The sequence below is a fragment of the Ammospiza caudacuta genome, chromosome 5, assembly GCF_027887145.1.
Source record: "Ammospiza caudacuta isolate bAmmCau1 chromosome 5, bAmmCau1.pri, whole genome shotgun sequence".
NCBI classification, from domain to species: Eukaryota; Metazoa; Chordata; class Aves; order Passeriformes; family Passerellidae; genus Ammospiza; species Ammospiza caudacuta.
Window position 1 is genome coordinate 66,043,940 of NC_080597.1, and position 23,901 is coordinate 66,067,840.

General features: G+C 40.7%; 1 protein-coding gene and 1 long non-coding RNA gene across 3 annotated transcripts in view; one reads left to right on the forward strand and one right to left on the reverse strand.

Moving 5' to 3' along the window:
- Nucleotides 1-701: 701 nt before the first annotated feature.
- LOC131558385 (uncharacterized) lies at nt 702-23,530 on the forward strand. The gene is made up of 3 exons (XR_009274807.1): nt 702-772; nt 11,796-11,919; nt 23,326-23,530. It is a non-coding gene; the product is annotated as an uncharacterized LOC131558385 (long non-coding RNA).
- MAGI2 (membrane associated guanylate kinase, WW and PDZ domain containing 2) overlaps nt 6,529-23,901 on the reverse strand; it is a 704,016-nt gene continuing 686,643 nt past the window's right edge. For both annotated transcript variants that reach the window (XM_058806060.1, XM_058806061.1), the window contains one exon: nt 6,529-9,483. In XM_058806060.1, coding sequence (XP_058662043.1) covers nt 8,690-9,483 — 794 coding nt within the window. In that variant the 3' untranslated portion in view covers nt 6,529-8,689. The remainder of the gene's footprint in view (nt 9,484-23,901) is intronic.

Sequence of the window (23,901 nt, forward strand, 5' to 3'; positions counted from 1 at the left end):
AATCAAAGAACATAATGGAGCTATAAAACTACGAGGTAGAGGCCTACTTGTTAACCTCAGGGGACTGAAAGTGTGGAGGGGATCAGTTTGGGCTGCACTTGCAATTTGTATGCCAGTGTGAAATATGCTCAAGATAAAGAGCAGGGAATTGAGCAGAGGCTGCTTGAGGTGTGTTCCCACAGGGAGTGAGGATGCTGATCCTCCAGAGTTGCTTCATGACCAGAGCCTGGGGCTGTTATCTTTCAGTTTTGTCAGATGTAAAGCTTATTTTGTGTTGAGATGTGCAGTCAGGGCGGAAGCATTGCTGGAGCTGCCCTCTTTCAGGAAGAGTGCCTCCCTATAAATTAGTATGGCAAAGGAATAAACACCCAGGTTAAGGGGCTTGTACACCCCAAAACACACCCTCAGAACAAACTGTGGTAGTTAGGGAAAGAGTTTTTACCCTTGCCATGAGGCTCATTTGTAGGCGTATGGTGCTGGGTGCTGTTTGTTGGGCGGTGTCACAGGCAGGACTTGATGCTGTAGGGGGATACAGTGTGGGTAAATGAAGGTGGTATAGAATGTAATCTTATCCCCTAAAGAGTTGCAGCTGAGCCAATTACTAAGGATTAGGAGCAGGCCTGATCTTAACAGGCCACAGCTGTGGCCAATAAGAAGAGTGTTATAAAAGGGTGGATTGGTTGGCTGAGGGAAGAGCTGGAGTCAGTTGGCTGCTGGGAGGACAAGGAAGAATCAGTGCCTAGAGGAGCTGCCTACAAGACACATCAAGGAGGTACAAAACTCTGGCAATATGGAACCCTTGCAATGTAATGAAAAGAGAACTTTTGCACTTTAATGACAATGTGATGCCACATGCCAATGATGCAGAGCTGTTTGTGCAGCTCCACAGAATAGCCAGAGCTGGGACCCCTTCCCAGCTGGGTGTCCCACAGGGAGCTTCTCTGTGCTCCTGGTGCAGGGGGATGCTCTGGTGCTGCTGTGCAAGTCAGATGGGAAGGTGCCTCCAAAAGGCTTTGTGACCTCCTGCAGCTGCCCATGGCATGGGGACACCAGCAACCAACCTGAAAAGCTGGGCAGTACCAGGGGTATTGCAGACAGGAGTCACTCAGGAGGAGGTACATGCTAGCATTCATCTTTCCTGGAGAAATATAAAAAGTAATCAATTAGTATTGTTTGTGATGTTCAAGGTTTGAGAAGTACTCTGAAATGTTCTGTACTAACAGATTGCAGTGTTCTGTGTTGCCTGCTGGGCTTATTTTTTAAAACTTTCTGGAGTGAATGAAGTGCTAATTAGAATAGGTGTTTCACACTTGGTGACTGGACTGTGCTGGGAAAGGTCTGATTTTTCTTCCTGAATTAAATAGGTACTTAAGTCTAGCTTTTTGTACTGCTGGTTTAGAGACGGGATGAACAATTTTCTGCTTTGTGGACTGCAATTATTTAAGTACTTTAGCTAAAGCTCTTGGCATAGTTTTTAATCCTCTTGGGAAAGTACTAACACCAAAATTCTTTAATTCCATATATATGCATGAATAGAAACTTCAGAGCCATGGGCAGCCCTGCTGCTTAGTGGTGGCAGGAGAGTTTTGGCTGGGGTGCCTGTTGTTGTTCACTCCTGTAGTGCCCTTTGCTCAAAAGTAAAAAAATCTGCGTTTCTTTCAGAGTGTTAGTAAAGAAATGTAAATATTCAGGTGGCTGCAGTGACAGCAATGTCCCCAATTCACTGAGAGGGGAAGGATAGAATGGTGCCAGTGCCCTGGTCTCACTCCTGCTGTAGCTGTGGATTTGTGGTTCTTCAGAACCTTTATTGCTGCTTGCAGCTGCACTGGGGCTCTCACTGTGATTGGGTTTGGCTTTCTTATTTTAGTTGCTCCTTCCACTGCTTCCACATCTACAACAGCTTTGGGTGGACAAGAGGTCCATTGGTGCTATGCAACATTCCTGGCGTGCAGAGATAAAGGGAATTATTCCAGGGATTGAATTCTCCCCCTTCCTGTGCCACAGTGGTGCTGGTGCTGTTCCACCATGGCAGTGCCAGCCCACTGCTGAGGCTGCTCAGTGTGGCTGCAGCCCCTGGGCAAACTGAGGGACTCATTTGTGTGGAAGGAGCCCATCCACACCCTGGAGTCACCACTGGAGGGCAGGGGATGGTGTGTTCTCCCCTCCCAGGGACCAGCCCAGGCATTTTACTGAAATAAATTAATTCTCTTCAGAAGTGTAATCACTACATATTCTTGCTTGCTGTCCCCAAGACTTGCAGAGCTTTATTGCAGCATTTGTTGTGTTTGATAGTTCATCTTTTTCACTTTTTAAGCTTGAAGAAGTTGAAATTAAAGCAGGTTAGCAGGTGGCCACATCACAGAAAAGCTCATCACTCCTCTTTCTCCCTGCACCATTTCTTGCTTATTTATTATGTTTTCCAGTTTAAACATCTTTACACTTACAGGAGTTGATCTGTGGATGATCAATAGCTTTCTGGATTAATCTGCATTCCTATGTGTTTTGTTTTTTTTTCCTGAGAGTGGCAGCCATGTAACTCAAAGATGGGTATTTGGGCAGTTCCTGAATGGGGATGGAAGATGTTGTTCCAGGCCCCTGTGTGGGACTGAGTCTTTGTGCACTGATGTTCCCCCAGCTGTTTGCAGGATATATATTTGTACCTTGCAAGCAAAACTCTCCTTATCGATTAATTGAACTGGCAGAGTGACTTATTGCCATAGAGGCGCTAAAGACAGGAAGGGCACAACACAACTTTTAGATTGGCTATAATTCAGAGATAATGCTTATGTTACTGTGTCTTGACAAGACATTTTAAAAAAGATTGCTCTAAGCTGAGGTGCCAGCTATGGAGATAAGTGTGTGATCGCATCATTGCTGTTAAAAATATTGAGAAAAATATTCCAGAATGCTCAAGGCTGGACTGAGCATGTGTGCCTTGGCTCCAGGAGGGTGGTGGCTATGCAGAGCCTACAGTGCTTATTTGGGTGGTGGGCAGGGGCTGGTCTGGGTGTCCCTCTCCAAGGGAGAGGACAGTTCTGAGTGCTGAGCAGGGGACCTGTGAGAGGCTTGGGGCACTGCTGATTGTGGAAAACCAGGGCACCGGGAATATTTCTGTCTGCTCTGGGGTGCCCTGACCCCCCAGGGGAGCACTGACTTTGACCCTCATCCATGGAGAAAGTTTCCTAGACTTCAAGATAGACTGGAATCCACGAAAGTGTGAAATAGATTATAGAGAGTAGTGCAGGTGTATCACTTGGTGGGAAATGTATGTTTTGGGGTTTTTAGTATGTTGTGGAAGGAAGCAATATGGAGGGCACAGGGTATCATTCTGTGTTTCTTCTTCCTTCTTCTTGGTTTTGGGTGGCATTTTGTAATTGGGCAGACAAGTCTGCATTGCAGCTCTTTGGGATCAGTTATTGGGTTAAAAGGGAAAATAATCTGGGTGTCAATTCTTAATTGGATAGTTTAGTCTTAAAAGACCTTGTAACAAGAGATTGTTGGCCATTTTGTGCCTTCTAATGAAAAGCTGCTGAACTCACAGTGGTGAGACTGTTTTACTGATAAGAAATAATAGACACGTGAGTCTGAACATGAATTACTGTCTCAGGTGTCTTCAATGCAGACCCAGAGAAACCCACAACTGGTATCCCTACAGTGATGTGTGCATCCTGGCCCAAACAGAGCTGTTTCTGTCCAGATAATGCACTGGATTTCCCTTTGGCAGTGATGGCTAAAATCACTGACTGTTTGGATGACAGCTGTGAAGGTGAAAGTGTTTGGTTCTGAGTGCCCCCTTCTCTGGGCCCTCTACTGACACATGGTGACAGAGCCCTGGGTGTCCTGCAGGACACAGCCATGGCAATTCTCTCCCCGCCCTCAGCAGTCAGGAGGGTGGGCAGCCTGCCATGCTTTGTGGCCTTTTTAGCAGCAATTAGAGAAAATATCCCAGCTTCTAGGGGGCAGAAGAGGGAAAGGCTCTTTTGGAGGCTTATGTGACATCCCTGGGCAAGTCCAAAGCCTTCTCCAGCTTTGAGCTCCATGGCAGTGTATTGAGAAACCTTTCCACTTCACAGCAAGGCTTCCTTCCAAGCAAGGAGAAACCTGGAGGGTGACATTCTCATTTGCTGAGGTGTGCTCTTCCACTTTTGCCTCTGCAGTTCTGGCCCCAGGTTTCCATGGCAGCAGCGATGTACAGAAAGAGCACAGAGAATAAGGCAGAAATGTGCCTGCAGCTTTCCCTGTCCCTGACTTTGTAAAATGAATCTGGAGACTTCCAGTAGAGATCATGGTGTGTTGCATCCACAAACTCTGGCCTGAATGCTTGAATCATTATCAGTACAGACATTCAGGAAAGAAGATAAAGCATTGTTTGTACTTGCAAAAGTGGTTACTGGCTGCATGCAGACATAACATGCCTAATAAATAACCACTGGTCGTTTCTGGAGGACAAGGGAGGTGATTTGGGCTTCAGTGCAAGGTTTTGGGTGTGTCTTTACACCTGTATGACAGCCAGGAGTGGGTTAATGACTTGGTGTCTAATTGGTCATGGCATATCTTAGAAGGGCTATCTCATGTTGAGCTGCTGATGCACATCAGGTGGAGCTTGAGAGATGCCAGATGGTGACAGAGAGCCAAAAGAACAAGGGGAAAAAAGGAACACAAGTTCTGAGGGACAGAAGAAGAAAATGGAGAGTGGACAATTTGATTTACTGAATGGTAGCAGCACTTATCCTAGAGGTGGAATTAGTAACCAGTGGGGAGCTGAGGAGGAAGAGAAGAGATTCAGAATGAATTTGGTGGTGATGAGAGCACATGGGATGTAGAGAGGGCTAAGCATGAGATGCTTGTGTTCAGCAGAGATGGCACAAATCAGATGGAATCTCCCCATTGATGGGGATGAGATGATTTTGGCAATGGTGGCTGGCTGCACGTTTGGATGAAAAGCATCAGGGAAGAATTGGGTCCATGTTTGAACTTCTGCATCAATTCCTAGCAGCTATCCACCCTGGGGATAAATTGTTGGCAGATCACTGAGGCCATGGAATAAGTGGATATATATATGGTCTACATATTGGATATTTGGGCTGCAAACGCCCCTCCTGTTTAGGGGAGCACTGTAGTGAAACCAGTGCAACCTAAGCTCTGTTGTAACCACACAAAGAGTGCTGTCTGTCCAGCAGCTTTCTGGAGGAAAAGATGACCTCTTTGGTGAGATCTTGTGGGAATTATTGAATTTGCCATTGATTAAGCAAAGGGCTGCACTGACATCTGTCTGTGGTGTTTTTCTGGTCAAAACTCCTGCCCAAATGTGCATCGGTGATCACAGGCTGGCAGGCTTCCTAACACTCTTACCCTGCAGCTGGAGCAGAGGATCTGCATCAAAGAAGGCATTTATTTCCTTGTCTTGTGGCATAGGTATGAAAAAGAGATATTAAAAGGTGTCATAATAGCAGGAGAGCAATGCAAATGCTGTACTACTGTGTTTAAAAGACCATTAACAGTTATTAATAGAAGAAGTTAGACTGGATGAAACCATATGTCTTCAGCATACTTCCCTGTGATACCTCTGGGTCTGAACCAGGCAAACACCCAGGTTTACAACCATGAAAATAGTGGCTATTTAAACAGCAGCAAATTATTTTTGGGTGTTAAATATGCTTCATATTTTCTATGTGTTTATTTTAATGCAAAACTATGTTATTAGTTCAGCTGGTTGAAATTTTCTATGGGGAATATTAGTCTGAAAAAACAAAGTTTTGCAGAAGTTGACTCAGGCTGTATCAAGACAAATTATTATACCTTGAAAAAATTATATTCTAAGGAAACAGGAAATACTTATTTTTAAAAATGTATTTGTGTGAAAAAACCTGCTTGTTTTCCAGCTAGACATCTTAGTGTGTCTAGAATCTATAAACTAATGATTTATTTTGCCTAATTGGAGGTAAGGAGTATTTAATGAGAGGTGGATTTGGTCCCAAAAGAAGCTGGCTGGTTACCAAGATTTTTACACCATTATGATTTTTTTGAGACTTTTTTTCTGTAAAATAAATTGAAAATATAATTGTGACCGCTTCACACAGCTTGTCAACAAAACCTTTCTAGGGCTAGTTAGAACTGCCTGATATCTGAGGTAAATGTTTTGTGCTCAGGTTAATTCTGTGTATGTGATACATTTGTAGAAGTTGTCTCTCACTGCTGGAGTCTGGTCACCCTGGTCCTTTGCCTCCTGGATTGGAAGCAGAATAAGGGTTTAGGCTTCCCCATCAAGAAAGAGATTTTTCTATGTCTGTGTTGCCTCATAAGCCTTGATTGCCATTATAAAATTTGTTTGGTCACTGACATGTTTATTCATATATTGCAGTAGGAAATTAAAATGGTCTGTTCCCGTTTTTGTAAGGCAGTAGCTGTTACCTGTACCCATATGCAAGAAAATGGTTGTTTGTTAGGGTAACACTGAAGCATGTTATTCAAAATTAACACAAACTATATGCAATTGAAAAAATGAAAGATTTTTGGATATATATTTTATTTGACAGTGGTTTAGAATATCATACAGTAAACAAGATTTCTGTAAAAGTTAATTTATCCATAGTGGTGCGTTTCATAAAAATAGTTGCTCACTTACAGCCTTTCTGTGACTATTAATACATGGAATTATATTTATAGAGATAGAGCTGTACAAGGTAAATTCACAGCTAACACTACACAGAAATATTATTTGGAATGGGGTTTAGATGATGTGCTGTCTTCACAGGTTATCGATTACAGCCGCATAAAGCAATTACTGCACAAGGAGTAGCTGTGAACTGTGCAAATTAGAGTTTATGCAAGCATAATCTCAACTGGTTTTCAGATTTCATTGTTTGCTTTCTTTATACATAAAAATAAGATACCGGGACGTGCATCTACACTACAGAAGCATTGTCCAAAATCAGATTCAATAAATTAATGGCAAATTATATTGGATTCTAGTTCAGGGGATAAAGATATTTTTTTCCCATTAAATAAGTTTTATAAACAGCTACGCGGATTTGTGCTTTTTTAAAAATTATAAATGGATTTTTCTTTCTTAAAAAAAAATTTGAAAGCTGCAAAATCCTTGACTTGAGGCTTTTCAAATCATTGGACAGGAAGAAACATGTCTATAAATTTCGCAGTCCAGTGCAATGTTTGAGACATACAGTAATGTGCTAATTTCTTGGAACAAAGCCAATCTCAATCTAGTTTTTCAGCAGAGCGTGTGAGGAACTAAGATTGCTAGTGAACAATAATTTTTAAATATGAACTTTTGACAGTACTTAACTTTACAATTTTTTTTTTTAATTACCAATGTATTATTGCCCAGGATTTTGTTTTAATTTTGACAGACGAATAAGCACACGCACACTTACACAGACACACACACATCTGTTTGAAACAAGATAATGACTGATTGACTGAACTCGGAGTTATTTCCTGTGAAGGCAGACTGGAATGTTTACCTGGCACTTAAGGCTTAAAATTCAAAACAGACAAGCAAGAAAGATAAAAACAAAAAGAAGAAAAAAATGGAGATAGGGAAAAATGGTAAAATGGAAACCATTTTAAAAATGGAAAAATACTGAATTTACTGAATGAGGACACCGACAACTGTATTTCAGAAACCAGTCTAATTATTGTTGACGTGTGCCTGAAAGGCACCTGCTCTGCCAAACTGAGGGGATGAGAGGTGAGAGTGTCCTAAGTAAATGCGGATGGGTATGAAACATAGCACTGTTGATAAGTGATGCTGTCATCTTCTGCAGGAAGGAAAGGCCTTTCCTTAAGGAAACTGCAGCTTTTTCTCTGTAGCACTCTTCCTTTCATTGCAAGGGCCTTGCAGATGCCTGGGGTTTGAGCCTGACCAATTGGTTTGTGTGCTACCTCACAGGACTTGGGGAACCTGTAATAAATCACTTTTGAGAATAATTTGCAAATACAACTCCACCTTAACTCCTTTCCAATGTACAGAAACATGGTTTGTTCACAAAAATGGCAGTAGAAATGGTATCACAGAAACTAATCCACTGGATTCCCCGTTCCTCCCGCAGCACCCGGTGAACTATTCTACAGGGTGCCACGTGGACTATCCCAAAGAGTTAACAGTGGAGACGTGTCATGGGTGTACAGTTCCGAACGATGCTTTAAAGAAACCCTTTAACCCCTGTCTAGATATGTCGAGAACAATTTATTTACAACATTTTAGCTCCATGAAAAGATCCTCTCTCAGTTTCAGCTTGCTCCGTGCAGTTTTATTTAAGGCGATGTTCCAGTTTGTGATTGCTCTAACTTGTTCCAGTTTCTTGATATAAAGTTTGAATGAAATCCAAGTCCTTCATGCAGTGGGAAAATATGCTAAAGCTACACTGCACTATCCTTCTCTGATGTACTGTCCTTCATATTGTTTTGGTTTCTTCCATAGCTGCCAAAGTCCCTAAAATGGAACTGGGACTTTAGGGTCGATTTTAAATCTCTGTGTTGACTATATGCTTTTTGAACTTATTAGATACTGTGCACATTGTCATGGAATAACACACTAATGTTTTCATTCCTCAATGCTTTGTGTATATGTGTGATAGTTAAAATAAATTAAAACAAACCAATGTGAGACAAAAACTAAGAAGAATGTTCTGCGTCAGTTTGAGACAGTTAGAGGGCAACAGTCCCTTGCTTATCTGCTCATGGCAGAAGTACCAGACTTCAGGACGCTTGGTAGCTTATCCGAGCCAGGGATTTTCCACGGCCCTGGAGAGACCGTTGCCTTTCGAACTGTGGTGTTGGTGCTGCGAGTGCTGATGGAGTGGAGATGTCCCTTCCTGGAGAACTCGCTGGGTTTCCCATCAGGGTCCCTCTGGCTGTGGTCCATATCGCTTCCAGGCGAGCTGCAGCGGTTGCTACTGTAGGTCTTGGTAGCTCCCGTATCGGTCTTGACATGGTCGGGTGCTGCAGCCGACTTCTCACGGGTGTTTGTGGATCTGTGGTCTCTTTTGCTAAGAGATCCTCCTCTCTTGCTTTCTGGCTTCCTCAGCCTCCCAAACTGTTCATCACTGCTTCCAGCACACATGTGCTCTCTGGCGCCAGCCTCGATCATAACGCCGTGTCCCACCGCTTTGCTTTCTGAGGTGGGCCTGCCACCATCAGTGGTCTTATTTTTGCCTCCTGAATATCCTTTCCAAGAAGCCTCTTCATGCTTTGACCTGTCTACCTTTTTAGGACTTGCTGACCTTTCTCTTTGTTCTCCTAACCTTTTCTTTTTGTGACCGTTCACCGAAAGCTCCTTTGGTTTCCTTACATCGTGTTCCCTCTTGATATCCCATGTTGGCTCTGGGCTTATCTGGTGAGAAGGGTCAGAGGGTGGGGCTATGTGTGATGAAGATAATGGTGAGATTATGTCGTCGAGGGAAAGAGCTACTTCCGGCAGACCTGGGGAGGTGGCAGAGGGAGCACTCCAGGAGTTTGGTTCGTCTGTTGTAACAACAAAGAGAAGAGAGTTAAGGGCATATCCAGCAGCACAGAGTGTATTTATTGCACAGGCACATATATTCTGAGCAACACTGACTCCCAAACCGTGTACCAGCCTTAAACCCCTCTGCTTCAGCTGAGGTGAAACTCCCTCAATTGTGGAACCAATAGGGAGAAAACTAAAATAATCTCTCCACAAAAAGAAAAAAAAAAAGAAATTAAAAAAAGTACAGGAGACACACAAGAACCTCAAAGCTGGTGGTAACTGAAAATGCTGGAAACCCTGGTCTTTTTTTCATACAGATTCCGCTTTCCTCTGCCTATGTTAAATTATTCTTAAAATAATAAAGGCACGTGCTCATGAAATCAAATAGCCTCTTTTGTAGCTGTATAATGGATTTCTTAGCTGGGCAATATCAGTGCTCTCTCTGAGGACAAATGAGAAGGACTTTCTGCCATCTATTAAACATGTCCCTACAAGCATATAATAATTGACAAGAATTTGTAGCTCAGATAAGGTCATCATTGAATTCTGTCTCATTTTTTTGTAAACAGATACAGTATTGCGGTGTTTATGGCCCCACAATTCTTACAGGGTACATTTACAGCTCTGCCTTTATATCACAGTGTCAGCTGCTGAGTCTCCTGGTTGTGCATTTTGAATTTCTCTTGGTTACTTAGCCTCAACACAATATGGTTGGTTTGTGCAGATCCTGTTTGATTTAGCCAAATGAGTGTCTCCTTTGCTGAATCACGATGATTTTCCTAATCCAAACTAGGATATTCTGGGATGCCTTTCTCTTGTGTATACATCCTCATTTCTTTTGATTAACTTTCTGGCAGAAAACAAATCAGCCATGATTAATGACAGCATGGCTCCCATTCTTACCCGTCTACTTAGAGGTGAGAGAAATCACTGAACTTGGCTAATGTCATTCCCTATTTAGCACCATTTTAGCTAGGCTTTGAACAGTATGAGGAATAATCTGTCAGAGATGAAGGACTGTCTCAGGAATCCATGGAAACGAGGTAGAATTGTGGCAAGAGCTGCATATCTTATGGGGGAGAAAATGTAACCTTCTAGCTAAAAAACAAGTGTGGACTTAAGGTCAGGACTAGTATCTGTCAGTGGTATCAACTGCCCTTTAAAAGAGAAACATGCTTTTTTCTCAGTGCTCTGGCTGCTTTTAAATTATCAGGGAGGCGCACATCGTCTCGAAAAATGGAACAGATTCTACTGCCCAGCCTGGGATCTGCAGCTTGCTTGACTAAAACAGCACTTTTAAGTTAATAGCTGGATTGAGTGATTGCTGTCTTGCAGATAAAAATAGGAGAGACAATAGTGAGGTGGGTGACGTAAAGGGAGGGAGCAGCACAGTTAGCTGAGGAGCTATTTATTTTCCCAGATGGTGTTTGTCATATGCTTTTGCATAATGAGCATATGTGTGGAGAGGATTAGCATTTGACAGGGGTAGAAAGTATAAGTTCTGTGTAAGACAAATAAACATTGAGCTGGGAATCTAAATGGGATGAGGGTCTCAACTGAATTTAGAAAAAAAAGAAATCACACTTTCTTACCCTCCAGTTAGGGGTGACTAATGTACCATCTGCTCCCAGCTTGGCACTCAAGCAAGAAAAAATAAGAGGAAGACTTGTGCATGTAGAGTGATCGGCTCCTAGGAGTTTGCCTACAAAAAGCATTGACTTTGATGGGCTTGTTCTTTACTTCTGTTCTTCTGTACCACCAGCCTGGTACAGGCCCACAGCCCGTGCCTGATGGAGGAAGCAGAGACCCCACTCTGGCTCTTCTCCAATCTGAAATCCAGGGGATCTCATTTTATCTAATACTTGAGCCAGGGACCATGCACAGAGTCCAAATCACTGAAACTATCCTGGGACTCAGCATGAAGCTGCCTACATGCACCAGCAAGGTACCTGAGCAAACTGAAGAAGCCACACTGAGCTTTGGAAAATTAAGTCTATAGTTTTCATGGCACTGTCACTCCTACCCAGGGTAGAGCTGGTGCCAAGGGTTGGATCAATGTATTTGTCTGAACTACAATCTTCTTTCCTAGTTATCCATGAGATATTGTTTTCACAGTTTTTCAGTGTTAGTGAAGAGCAGTGGCCATTATCCAATCTCATGTTAGGCTGTGAGAGCTCTGGATTACAGAAATAGCTGATTCCTTTGGGTAGTATCAGCTACACACCAGTGAAAACACCAAATAGCCTGGAGCAGCAAGATGCTTTGGGGTAGCAAGACTGCCTCTGTGGAAAAGGTACCACTGTGCTCAAATCAACTGCTTCTCCTCCAGGAAGACAACCCAGGGGCACACCATTCAAAATCAAGGTGTCAAACATGTCTTGCGGCTCCTCTGAGGCACAAAGGATAATATGGTACCAGTTATTTGTAGGACGCTCTGGAGAAGAGACCTGGAGGTTAGTGGCCTACCGCTTTATTGCCTGGGGATTACAGAATTTCTTCTGTTTTCTATTTTAAAGGGGATGAAATAACAACCAAATGTTGTAGTGAGAATTCATAGTGGGTTAGAATGTACTTCAACAAAAGTGAATCAGTATATCTCTCACATATATTGATTTATAAGTATAGGTGTCTATAAACTGAGACATGCCTAGTGTCCAGTTATTATATGGGATATTATATGCATTACTGGATTTTCTCTCCCCCAGAAAACCCTAGGTAAAAGACAACTTGGCCAACCAAATAAGAAAACTTGTAGCCACAGCTTTTTTGGTTTGGCTGTGGGACAATCCCAGGTGGGTCACTGGCTGCACTTTGTTTAAAATACTTGCTAGGAAGGCGCCTATACATAGGTTGTATTTCCAGTGGTTATGGAACAATGCTGCCATGGAATAAAATGATCATTTATATTCTTTGGCAATTTAGCATTTGCAAGTAAGAGGAAAATTATTTTAAGTGCCATCAGTCTGAGATGGTGAAACCCAACCTAACCTGATTTTCTTTCAAATGAAATGACATATAGAAAGTCATCCTCAGCCTTGGCAGATGTTAATTTCAACAAGCCATTGTTGCAATATGTCACTCACTAGTGAGGAGGATACTAATGCCAAGGTATTGTAGCCAACTTCCCTCTAATGTTTGAACATTGTGGAAAAGGGTAAAAATTACTAGAGTAGAGCAATGTGCAGGAATGTAAGTAATTTGTTGCTCAGAAAAAAAACCTTTTAAAGAGCTGTGTTCAAGCCATAAGGGTTCATTTGGAATTGTTCAACCAGCACTAAAATGATTGCTTCTTCATAGTAAATATAAACAGGAGAAAAATGTTAAATTTTATCCTGCAGAGCAGTTAAATGAGTAATTTATTTTCATGATTATACTCAGTTTCTAGCTACATTTTTGAGAGAGTTATTAATATTTCTAAATACTTTTTATTCTGTTGGTCTAAGACTTTTTATAAAACCTTTGAGTTAATTGGGAACATAAACTATTTTTACTGTCTGTTATTCCAACACATCTCAAAGCATTTTGTAAACATACTAAACCAGAGACAGAGCGCTGATTTTACTTTGTTCTTCCCTCACCTCTGTGAGGAACTGAAAACAATATTTGTTTAACAGAGCATGAACTACTAATGCCCAAACAACTTGCAAGCAGATGTGCAGAATACTGCATTCAGTTGCAACTGCTGGAGAGATAGTTTTGAACTTGTTTCTGACTTTGTCACCATTGATAACATTCTTACTGTGAGAGAAATTGGTTTTCAAAAGTATACCTCTCACTGAAGGCTAATAGATGCCTGCCTTCTTTCTTTGAAGGGAGAAAATCTCCCTTGACCTACTAATTTAGACAAGACAAATGAGCTGGGATCAGCACTATAATCTGTCACTGTGATGGCATTTCATTTGCTGTAATTTAGTAGGTGTTTGCTGGGTGGCTTTTAGTTTCTACAAGCTACTGCAGCACAAGTTGGTGGCACTTCTCCATGGGATGTGTAAGAATGACTCACCTACAAGCTGCTCCACATAACTCCCAGGCAAAGGAGTAAATTGCTAACTGAGTAAGAGCCACCACAGACACAAGATTGAGTGTGTGGGAGGACAAGTGGGAGATGAGCACAGCCATTCTGGGGCAAGAGTGACACAGGGAAAACATCAGGAACACAAGTTTTCTGTCTAAAGGTTTTTTTTTTTAATTGGAGGTAGAGCTGCCCCATACATGAATTGTTTGTTTTGCTCTGTCAGCTCTCACACATTCACTGGAGTGGAAATGAGGGTACTGCTCTCATGAGTCTATTGCTCCTGTCTGAACTGTTCTGCCTGGATCCAGTGCTTGCTGATGGCTGAGCCATGAGAAAAAGAACCCTGGCTTTGGTCCTAACAGGGAGGAGAGCTCTGCCCATGGACCTCTGATTTGTGACAAGGTTCTCCCTCAGCATAAAAATATTTTAGATAATAGTTTAGTAATTTATCAAGGATGCGTGGTTTTTCATCAGATATAAGTATCCATAAAGTACTAATATAATTTATTGAATATTTAGTTGTAAGAGTAGAAATTACATCACATTTTATTACTTAAGTAATAAAATCTCAAAGCCTTTTTAATTTTTGAATTATATGAATAATGCACAATATATTAAAGCTTTGAACACTTTCATTAGTCTGGATGAAGTGTTTTCTGAACTGTCTAAGCAGCTGTTCTCATAGCTTCCGAGAAATATTTTCCTAGGGAATCAAAAAGGGCATGATTGAATAAAAAATATGGTGCTTTATTTTTTCCCCCATTTTTTTTTTGTCTGCAATTATGTATTGCCAGGAGGTGGCAAGCAGTTCTTACAGATGCTGCTAATAACAAAAATGGGACAAATTGTCCCCTGGTGAGTATCCAGTAATGTTGGCAATGCTGCACCAGGAGGGCATTTGGGTCTTTCTCATTATAGCTTGACATGTCTTTGATGTTCCTGATTGCATTGGTCTCCTGAAGCTTTTCTTTAACACTCTCTGAGGAGGGATATTTCAGAATATATAAAGAATCTTTAATCTTTTATCCTGACACTTCCACAACCCAAACATACAGCACCCTTTGTCTCCTGAAATAAATGATTCTCTGAAGATTTCATGGTTAGAAAAGCCCTTGGTACTTTTTGTTCAGCTGTGAGCCTTATGGAAATGTGACACAATATGCCACCCTCTCCCCCAGCCTCTCTCAGACAGTGAGTGGCAATGGGCTCTGCCCCCACCTTGCAGCTTGCCTGTACTTCTAGCCATAAATTGTAATTCCTGTTAATTATTCAATATGCTATGCAAATGTTTTCTCACAAATTGCACTTTTCTTGGCTTAAAATTACACTTCCCTTGTCTCCCCTTCCCCTGAACTTATCCACGTCCAGATCCCTGAACACCAGCAGCCCTGGAAGCAAACACCAATGGGTTGAGGTGTCCTCTGCTGGGATATGGCACTTCCTGTGGTCAGTCACTGTGGGCACATCCAGGTGGGAATGCCCTTCCATCTTTAGCACTGCTCTTATGCTTTACAAAGCTATGATGGCAGTGTGCTATGGGTGCAAAATGTTAATTCTATGTATAGGAATTAGATACATGCCATATATATTTATAAAAATTAACCCAGATTATACTTGGTTATTTTAGCATATGAACTACTTCTCCTTTCTCACACTTTCAGTTGAGTGATCAGCTTAGTATTTTGAAACCTTGTTTCTCGTACAATGAAAACCTAATCTAATTTTCTATCTTAATGTAGTCATATTTGTTATAGCACTTGCCTGTTTGTACTCGACAATGTCATGGTGACTCTGAATGTTTAGAGCACCTTATAAAAATAACTTTAAATGTTGCTTTGCTCAAGAATGGAATCTTTCTACTTTTTAGTAATTAGTTCTTTTGGCTTCACACTTTTGTTTTCCAAAGTCTGAGGATGGTCTCTCAGGGCAATCAGAGTTATTTTACAAGACATAAAAGATTAGAGGAAACCAAACATGCATCTAAATCCTGACATCTTTCACTTCTAAATTTTGTGCTTGGCATTTTCAAAAGAGCAGAATGATTCATTAAGAAAGACTGATATTTGTGGTATGAAACAATGCCAGACCTAGTTCTTCTGTCCCCAAATTCGTTGTGCATTTTTGTTTTTGTCATTGGTGTAATACTGGAAAAGGTAGCCACTATTCCTATTACATGGAGCTATTGGTGACATGGCTTCTGCATGGCTTCACAAGAACTGAAGAGATATGAATGTAAGTGTAGTGTAAGTGATGAACACCTCAATCTCCTCTATAAACCTGAAATGTTTAATTCTACATCCAGAAAATTCAGCCACTGACCAATTCCAATGGTGGGAAGCACAGCTCTACATCCTGCTTGGCTCAGCTCCTAGTGCCATTGATGCCCTACTTCTTTTTATGTTCCTGGCCATTACTGATGAGCAAATATTTAGTTCCTTTGGGTTCAGTATATCCATCTTCCATTGTATACTTTATCTAGATATTAAATGGAAGATGCCCTAAATATTTTTTGCAGCAGACTCAATGCTCGTGAAGTTTGTACAAGGGCCATTTAATGAGACTGTGAATGATTTCATCTCAGGTAAACTTTCACTTTCATCACCTTTTCTGTACTCTGCTTAGAGGTGTGTTAGAGAAGTGCTTTCATGTTCCAAGATCTAATTTTAGAATTATTGCAACACTTGCAAAAGAGCACATTGTTAGTTATGCTTGGAAGACCAAATCTACAGAAGCTCAGGAGATGATCTTACTTGGTGTTGGAGCTAAGGGAACAGACAGAAAGGGAAAATTTAAACTTCAGTAAGAGAGGGGAAAACTATATTGCAAGAAAAAAAGTTTAAAAATTCTGTAGAAAATGCTGCATGTTTTCTTGAAACAAGAAAGCCACACACATTGATTTGTGTGGACTTTAATCTGTAGCAAGCACTATGTATGAAATCACTTTTCAATTTCTTATGTAATTTAGTCTTTAAATATGATTAACCAAGAAACATGGGAAACAACTGATCTGACTTGGAGGGTTCCTATTATTATTCTGCACTGGTTCTGATCCTACATTATTACACCCAGGGCATCATCAGTAAATCCCTTTCCTTGAGTCAGTTCTTTAATTATGGCACTGTTTCACCAGCATTTTACTGTTCTTACCACTTGAGATAATAATTTAATTGCCTCACAGAGTCAGAGAGAGAGGTGTCTCAAAAGACCTCTGGAAATAGATGTCTGCTCTTCTGTTGAACACGTACACAACCAAAGGAGGGGAGTTCCTTATGGAAACCCTTTTGGGGGCTGTGGATGAAAGCTGAGTGGGTGAACACAGAGATCTACACCCATCACCCCACACCAGGTCCTTTTTAGAAAACACAGGCTGCTGCAAGAAAGTGGCCCTAGATCTTTCAGGCTGGCACAGGAGATAACTAATGAATTCAGAAACAATCAAATTTTCTGCCATGGAGAGCAGGTGGCCTGGATTGTCTTGAGGTGCTGCTTTAGCCCTTTCCTGGTTACTCTGCCATTGTTCACCCCTTAAATATAAATCACATCCATAAACAATTCATTGTGACTTTGTAGTAGTGCTGAAGCTCTGCATCATTTGGCTCTCTCCAACATCACTCACAACAGGGTTGAGACTTTGACACTGCCTTTACAATAGCAAGAATAAAAAAGGATCATTTTTCTGTGCAGAAAAAAGCTATCCAAAGCACAGGATGGGATAGGGGAAAAAAATAAGGAGCCACACCTACGAGCAGGTTGTATTTCAGAAACAGGTAAATTAATGTGGTAAATCGGTTTACTAATTTACTGTAATGGTCTTCTGGCTGTGACTCTTAAGGCCAGATGTTATGGGTACACAGTTTACCTCTCAATCCAAGACCCAATTTAGTTTATTCTATAGACATGATTCTAATAAACAGTCCTATCAACTAAATATTTAAATCATCGTGATCACCAATTAGAGTTAACTTAGTGTGAGACTGAAATGTTAATGGCTAATGACAAACAACTGTCCATTTCCAAAAGCAGCTGGTGCTTTGCTGAGGATGTGCAAGGTCACAGCCCAGGAGCCAAGCAGGTGTGCATGAACTTTTGTTTAGGGATAAGCTGGGTTTTGAGCCAGACAGGAGAAGAGGCTGATAAGAAGCAGATCCTGTTAGGTGAGATAATACTTTTTATCATGTCAATGTCCTCCCTTACACAACTGGCTCAGCTGCAAAACCCCTCTGTGGAAGGTATCAGGGCATTCACCTTATTCAGCCCTTCTGATGGGGCATAACTGGCTCAGCTACAATGACATGAGAGGTGGCTGTCATGTCTTAAAACCAACCTTCCTTCCCTCCTTCCTTCCCTGTTATATTGCTATATGTAATAATACCCAAAATGGCTACAGACCTGCTTTCCATTTCAACCAAATTGTTCTAAAATAAACCATATATATATATTTATAAACACCAAACATTCAGTGTTCCTTCACTCTAATCCCCCAAGGGATCTATTAACAAGAACTGCAGTTACCCTTGCCTCCAGGGACAGGTTCTAACCTTTGGTAAATTAGATTTTTCCTTGAATCAGCTTAATCCATCTGCATAAATGTTGCAGGATTACTAATACTGGAAGAGCCCAAGTGAAGAGCAGCAGCCTGCATGGGGCTTTCACCCTCCACAGGAAGCTCCTCTCTGTGGTGTCAATATTAAATGTGTGGACAGCTTAAGTGCCAGTCTGAGTGATGCTGCTCTGACCACACATTATTATTCAATAGTTCTCCAGGTGGTTTGGTGCCCTTTTTGAAGTGCTGAGCATCTCACATATTTACCAGATCAGAGCTACTCAGGCAATATTCAACCTCTCAATAAAGAAGGTTTTATTTTTCCCTGTGTGGTCAGGCAGCAGAGTAGAACTGGAGAAACCTCAGCAGTTCTCTCCCAGAGCTATGCTGGAGCTGGAAAAACTACACTGGAAGTTACTGTGTAATTAAAAAAGATAATGACTTTCAAATTAGTTTTTATTAATAGAATTAAGCCACATTAAGTCATAAAAGGTGTTCATAAATATGTTAATAAAATGTGTGGTATTAATGAAAAACATTCTGCAGAGACTGAATAATTTAAGAGTTGGATATTACACACTTAATTAAAGTTAAATATTAAAATTATGAATTATCACAGCTAAAATGGGTGTTAACAGTAGGCATCACATTCAGTCAGGTCAACAAATAGCTGTTATTATTAAAAGCATGTAGATAATAAATAAAATTTACTTAATAAGTGAGGAGCACTAAACTGTGTATGAAATGCTCCTAGAAAGTTGTTTCTGGCAGGCACTGAGGTTCTCATTCAGTGAGAGCAGGATCTAAAACAAAACACTTGGTTTGAACTCAGTCCCAAAGCTCATGAATAAGTGGTCCTGCCCTGCTTAGGGGAGAAGCTGCAGAAGCAGTTCAGTGTCTCTTCAGCAAACTCCTCAGCCTGGGGGTTTTTAGGCAATGAGGGTGCAGAGCTGACTCTGGGACCACATCTGCTGTCAGGGCTGTTGTGGTATCTGATATCTTTGGAATGCTGAGACAAATTTATCTGAAAACTCTATGATGAGATGGAAGTGTATGAAGAAATGTATTTTACACTGTAATATTCAGCTCCTAATAAGTAAACACAGGCTACATGTTGTTTGAAAATCCAGATGTTCAAAATTCTGGGTTGCCCATCTGTGTTGCTCTTGCTCAACAAAATTCAGCATTCTCTAGTCATGTTTGTTAAGCATTGGTTGGAGAGTCACAGTTACCTCATATTGTCAAAGTAAAAAGAAAAGAAAACAGATTTCATTTTCTGTGGGTTTTTTCCCCCAAGCTAGGAATAAGGAGCTCTAAGAAACCTGTCAGAAGCCATGACCTCTGCCTACCTTTCCCTGTAGTCAGACCACAAAACATCAGCCAGGATTTGCACCATGGGATGGTGGAGTGAGGACAGAGGCAGGACCTGCCAGTCCCTCCATGGACAGAGCCTGCCTTTGCCTCCGTAATGCTTGAATAATAATTCTTTGTGTCACTCTCTGTGTGAGCACTTAGACTCATCATATTTCTGATGTCAGTGAGGAGAGACCATGAGGAGCCTTGTTAGCTTAATTTAGTCTTGAAGGTCACAGAGTCAGGCCACTGGCAAGGCTCTGACACCGGACACAGGAATATTCCTGTTGCCTCCACACTGCTCCCTTTGGTCCCCAGCTCGCTGTGGCAAAAATGCCATCACAGATATGTGGGGAAGATAACTCTGAGGAGGAACAAGTGGCAGTGATGCAGTCTTGTTATTAATTGGGAGCCTGTGGCAAATGAAAGTGAGGTGAGCAGCAGGAGAGGGTTTTCTGGGATATTGCGCTGCAACAGCAGCGGACTGGACTTAGTCCTGTGGCAAACTGCAGAGACACAGGAAGTGTTACTGAATTCCTGGTTTACCTACTTGTCTGGATTACATGAGGAAAGCAAAAACTGATGTGGAGACAGAGGTATGGCTGTGTTCTCTCAGGTTCTTTATTTTGGGTACTGATTTCCAGTATTGTCGACTGGATGAAAATACAGGAAGCCATGAAAGTAAGTGTCACTGTGGTATTTTCTGAAAAATACCTTTGCAAGGATTTCTTCTCCTGGGAAGTTGAGAACTTCAGAGGAAAAATGTAAATAATAATTATCTGATTGCTTCTCCTGTGTTTGGCTGCTTTGGAATGTGGTCTGGACATTGTTTATCCAACAGATGCATGTTTGACTGGTTTCATGTGAATTGTTTTGACTTAATGACCAATCACCATCAGCTGTGTCAGGACTCTGGAAGCAGCTATGAGTTTTCATTCTTTGTAACCTTCTGTCTGTATCCTTATTTTTATTATAGTTATAGCATAATATAATATAATTAATATAATATAAATCAGCCGTCTGAGAACATGGACCCAGATTCTCATCTCTCACCTCATCCTGGGGACCTCACAAACACCACAAATAAGTGTTAGGAAAAGATTTGTGGGTGGAACTTTGCCCTTTGAGAAGTCTGCTTGCCAGTTGATGTGAACCAAACCCGGGAAAATGTTTGTTCATCTGTTTTATTCACTGGAGTTCAGCTGTAATTATCTACACTTTACACCATATTAGTAAATCTACTCCAGAATATTATATTAGACTAATAAAGCTTTAATTATAAGAGAACTTGCTCAACAACCTTATTAATAAATCTTTGCTCAGATATGGGGGGACACTGCCAATTTTGGTGTGGATTAGCAAGGTTCTGCTTTAGTAATAATCCTGAGTAGTCAACTAGGAATTTTAATCTTTAAAGTGCTTCTGAAGCATTAAATAATTAATCCCCATAACACTCCCATGAGATAGGTAAGTAAATATTGCTATCCCTGTTATACAGATGGGGGAAGCCTGGGTTAGACTATTCAGCTAGACTGGTCTGAATCCACTGGGAGTGTAATTGCCAAACCAATGTTTAGGATTCAGTATTTTTGCATTTAAAAAATGAGGTATTGCCTTCCTGGAAGCTCAAAGTCATTGCCAGAAAACTGAAAATGTTATCTCATGTGTCCCTCTTTCTTTCAAGACTGTGTTTTCTATTTCTATATCAAGGGATAAAAGTCTGCACAGCTTTTGAAACAGAAATTTTCTGTAAGACAGAAATAACTATATGCACCCACTTATACATACACATCCACTGTTATTTAATAGATGGATGTTCTACTTTTCTGCCAGCTGCTACATATTTATTAAATACTAAAGACGTGTTTGTAAAGCAGGTTTTAATATTAATTTTTGCCCTTGAATAGTTTTTTACCCATAGCAATAAAACATTCTAGAACCTTTGGGAGCCCATATTCAAATTGCCTGATGGTTTAGACCAATTTTATTAACCAGTATGTTGGTTCATTTAGTTAGTCTTTTTTTTTTTTTAACACACCACAGGTTCCTGAAATTAAGTTGGTACAGCTAGAAATAAGAAGGTGGTATTGGAAATGCAGGAGGAATATGAATGAATGTTTGCAGTTTCACCAAGGTGGTCACAGGCAGAAAGGGCACTTTTCCAAAATGACTATTGATTTTTGCACTCCCATCAGATAAATGATATATGAGGCAGTTCAAGTTTCAAATAACACCCAACCTCAGCTCTGGAGATTTATAAAATGAGCATTAAAAATGAGATGAAGTGGATTATCTGATCAGTACTCTGAACAGATAGGAGTGTCTGGCTTCAAAGCATAGGCCAAGGTGCTTTAGCCATTTTTTAGAAAAATGTAAAAGCTTCAGACATTCTACTGGAACTAGAAAAATCAGTTTGTAGTAGACTGCAAACTGGTATCTTCTGAAGGATATAACTATATTCTATATTCAAACAATCACCCCACAGTATAACCTCCAAAGTTTTAATCTGTTTTTTGCAAATATAAATGCAGTGATCACTAGAAAGGGCCACCAAACCCGTGGTGCAAGGAAGCACAGGCAGGTGTCACTTGATCTGCAGGAACCTTTCAAGCCACCTGCATCCCCCATGTGCTGTGTCTAAATTCCAGTCAGGCTGCTGATCATCTTCCAGAAGTGATTATTTATACAAAAGGGAAAAAATCCTTCATGTGAGATGAGGTCTTATAACAGACTGCTCCATGATGTTATGGTAGGGCCTCTCCTAAGGCACACTAGAATTGTCAATTTATCTGTTCTGCTTCAGGAATTTTAACTCCTTGCTCAGTGCTCTAATGAATGGTAGCACAGCCACATTTTTGGTTGGGATAAGCCCCATCAAAACAGGCTCTTTAGGAAAATTCTTCCCCTTCAAATTCTTTTACTAAAAATACCTGAAATGGAGACATTTTATAACAAACATATTTTCATTTGACATGACATTGCTTTTTTATCAAGCAAGCATTTCAGTTTTGGTGTTGACCAGAACTGAAGTTCTTTTGATTTTCTGGATACACTATACTGAGAAAAAAATTCTGTTTCAACACTTCCTGCCAAATAAATGAGAACCGTTCACAGCTGGGTGACTGCAAAACTAACTTTAGCTATATTTATAGAGTATTTACATTTCTACTTATTTCAGGAAAAATACTTATTTCCTGTGTATGTTTTTCTGTAGGAGGAAAAATAAAGATGATGCCCAGAAACTTGAGGGTATAAATATGTAGAATTTGTGTTTGAACTGCAGTTCATTGAGCTGAACACTGGGACTTGTGAAATGGCCTTAATGCCAGCCTGGATTTCTAACCTCTATCTAACCTCTCTGAGCTATGTTCAGTGAAGAATTAAACAGAGGCAAGGTGAGAATACAAGGAATGATGGAATTAACATTTCTCTATGATGCAGGACCTTTGCAGCTAGGAGGTCTCTGGTGGTGACATACACACTTGAAATATAGGGGAACATTTCCAAATAGCCTCTAGATGTGTCCAGCTCTGCAGCAGCAAAGCATATGGATGTGTCTGTGTTCAAAAAAACCTTATTTATCAACACAGACTGGAAATAAACTCCAACTGGAATCACACTGGTTAGGTTACCTGAAACTGCATGCACAAGACTGATAACTTAAACCCAGTTTAGTTCTGCTAGGGGCAGAAATTCTGTGAGCATCACTCTGGAGGAGCTGCTTGAAGCTCAAAGGCTGGAAGAACATCTCTGATATTGCTCCCTTTCTATTTCCAATCTGTGTGCTTCAATGTGTGAGACTGTTCTTGCAATTGCAGCAAATGTTCTGCACTGTGCAAAGTCAGCAGCAGGCAGAGCTGGATGCATCTGGACACTGCTGTTTGCTGTGATGACAGCAATCAATGGGAAAATAGAAAAAATAAGCTTTTCTTTTCCTTTGCTTTCCAGGTATCATATCTGGGCCCTGACTCTGTATTACAAATTGGATGCATCTGAACAATCTGTGCAGTTGGATCTGATTCTCTGAAGAAAATTGCTGGAAATTGAGAGCAAAGAGCTTTGTGTAAATTCAGCATAACCACAGGGTTTAATAAATGACTATTACCTTACAGCACTTTTCAAAATATGTTCAATTTTACATTTGTTATTTCTTTAAGGGACTGCATACAAATGTTATTTGAGATCAGCACCTAATTTCCACCTTCATATTGTTAATATTTTTGCAAGCCAAGTGCCATAAAATTGAGGAAAATTACAGGTTAAACTCAGAAGTTCAAGATTTTCTACCTGAAAAGTCATATTCAGTAGATAAATTTTTATCATGAGAAAAAATGGAAATATAGCAGACCTATGCACTAGCAGCAGTATAACATGCAAAACATTATTTAGGATCTTAAAATACATTTGTAGAATGCATAGCTGCTGTGATGTCTTAGATAATCAGTTATGAAAGAAAAGTTGAATACTGTAGAAACTATTAAGTGAGCTAGCATGTAAGAAGCAGCTGGAAAATACTCTCTAAAC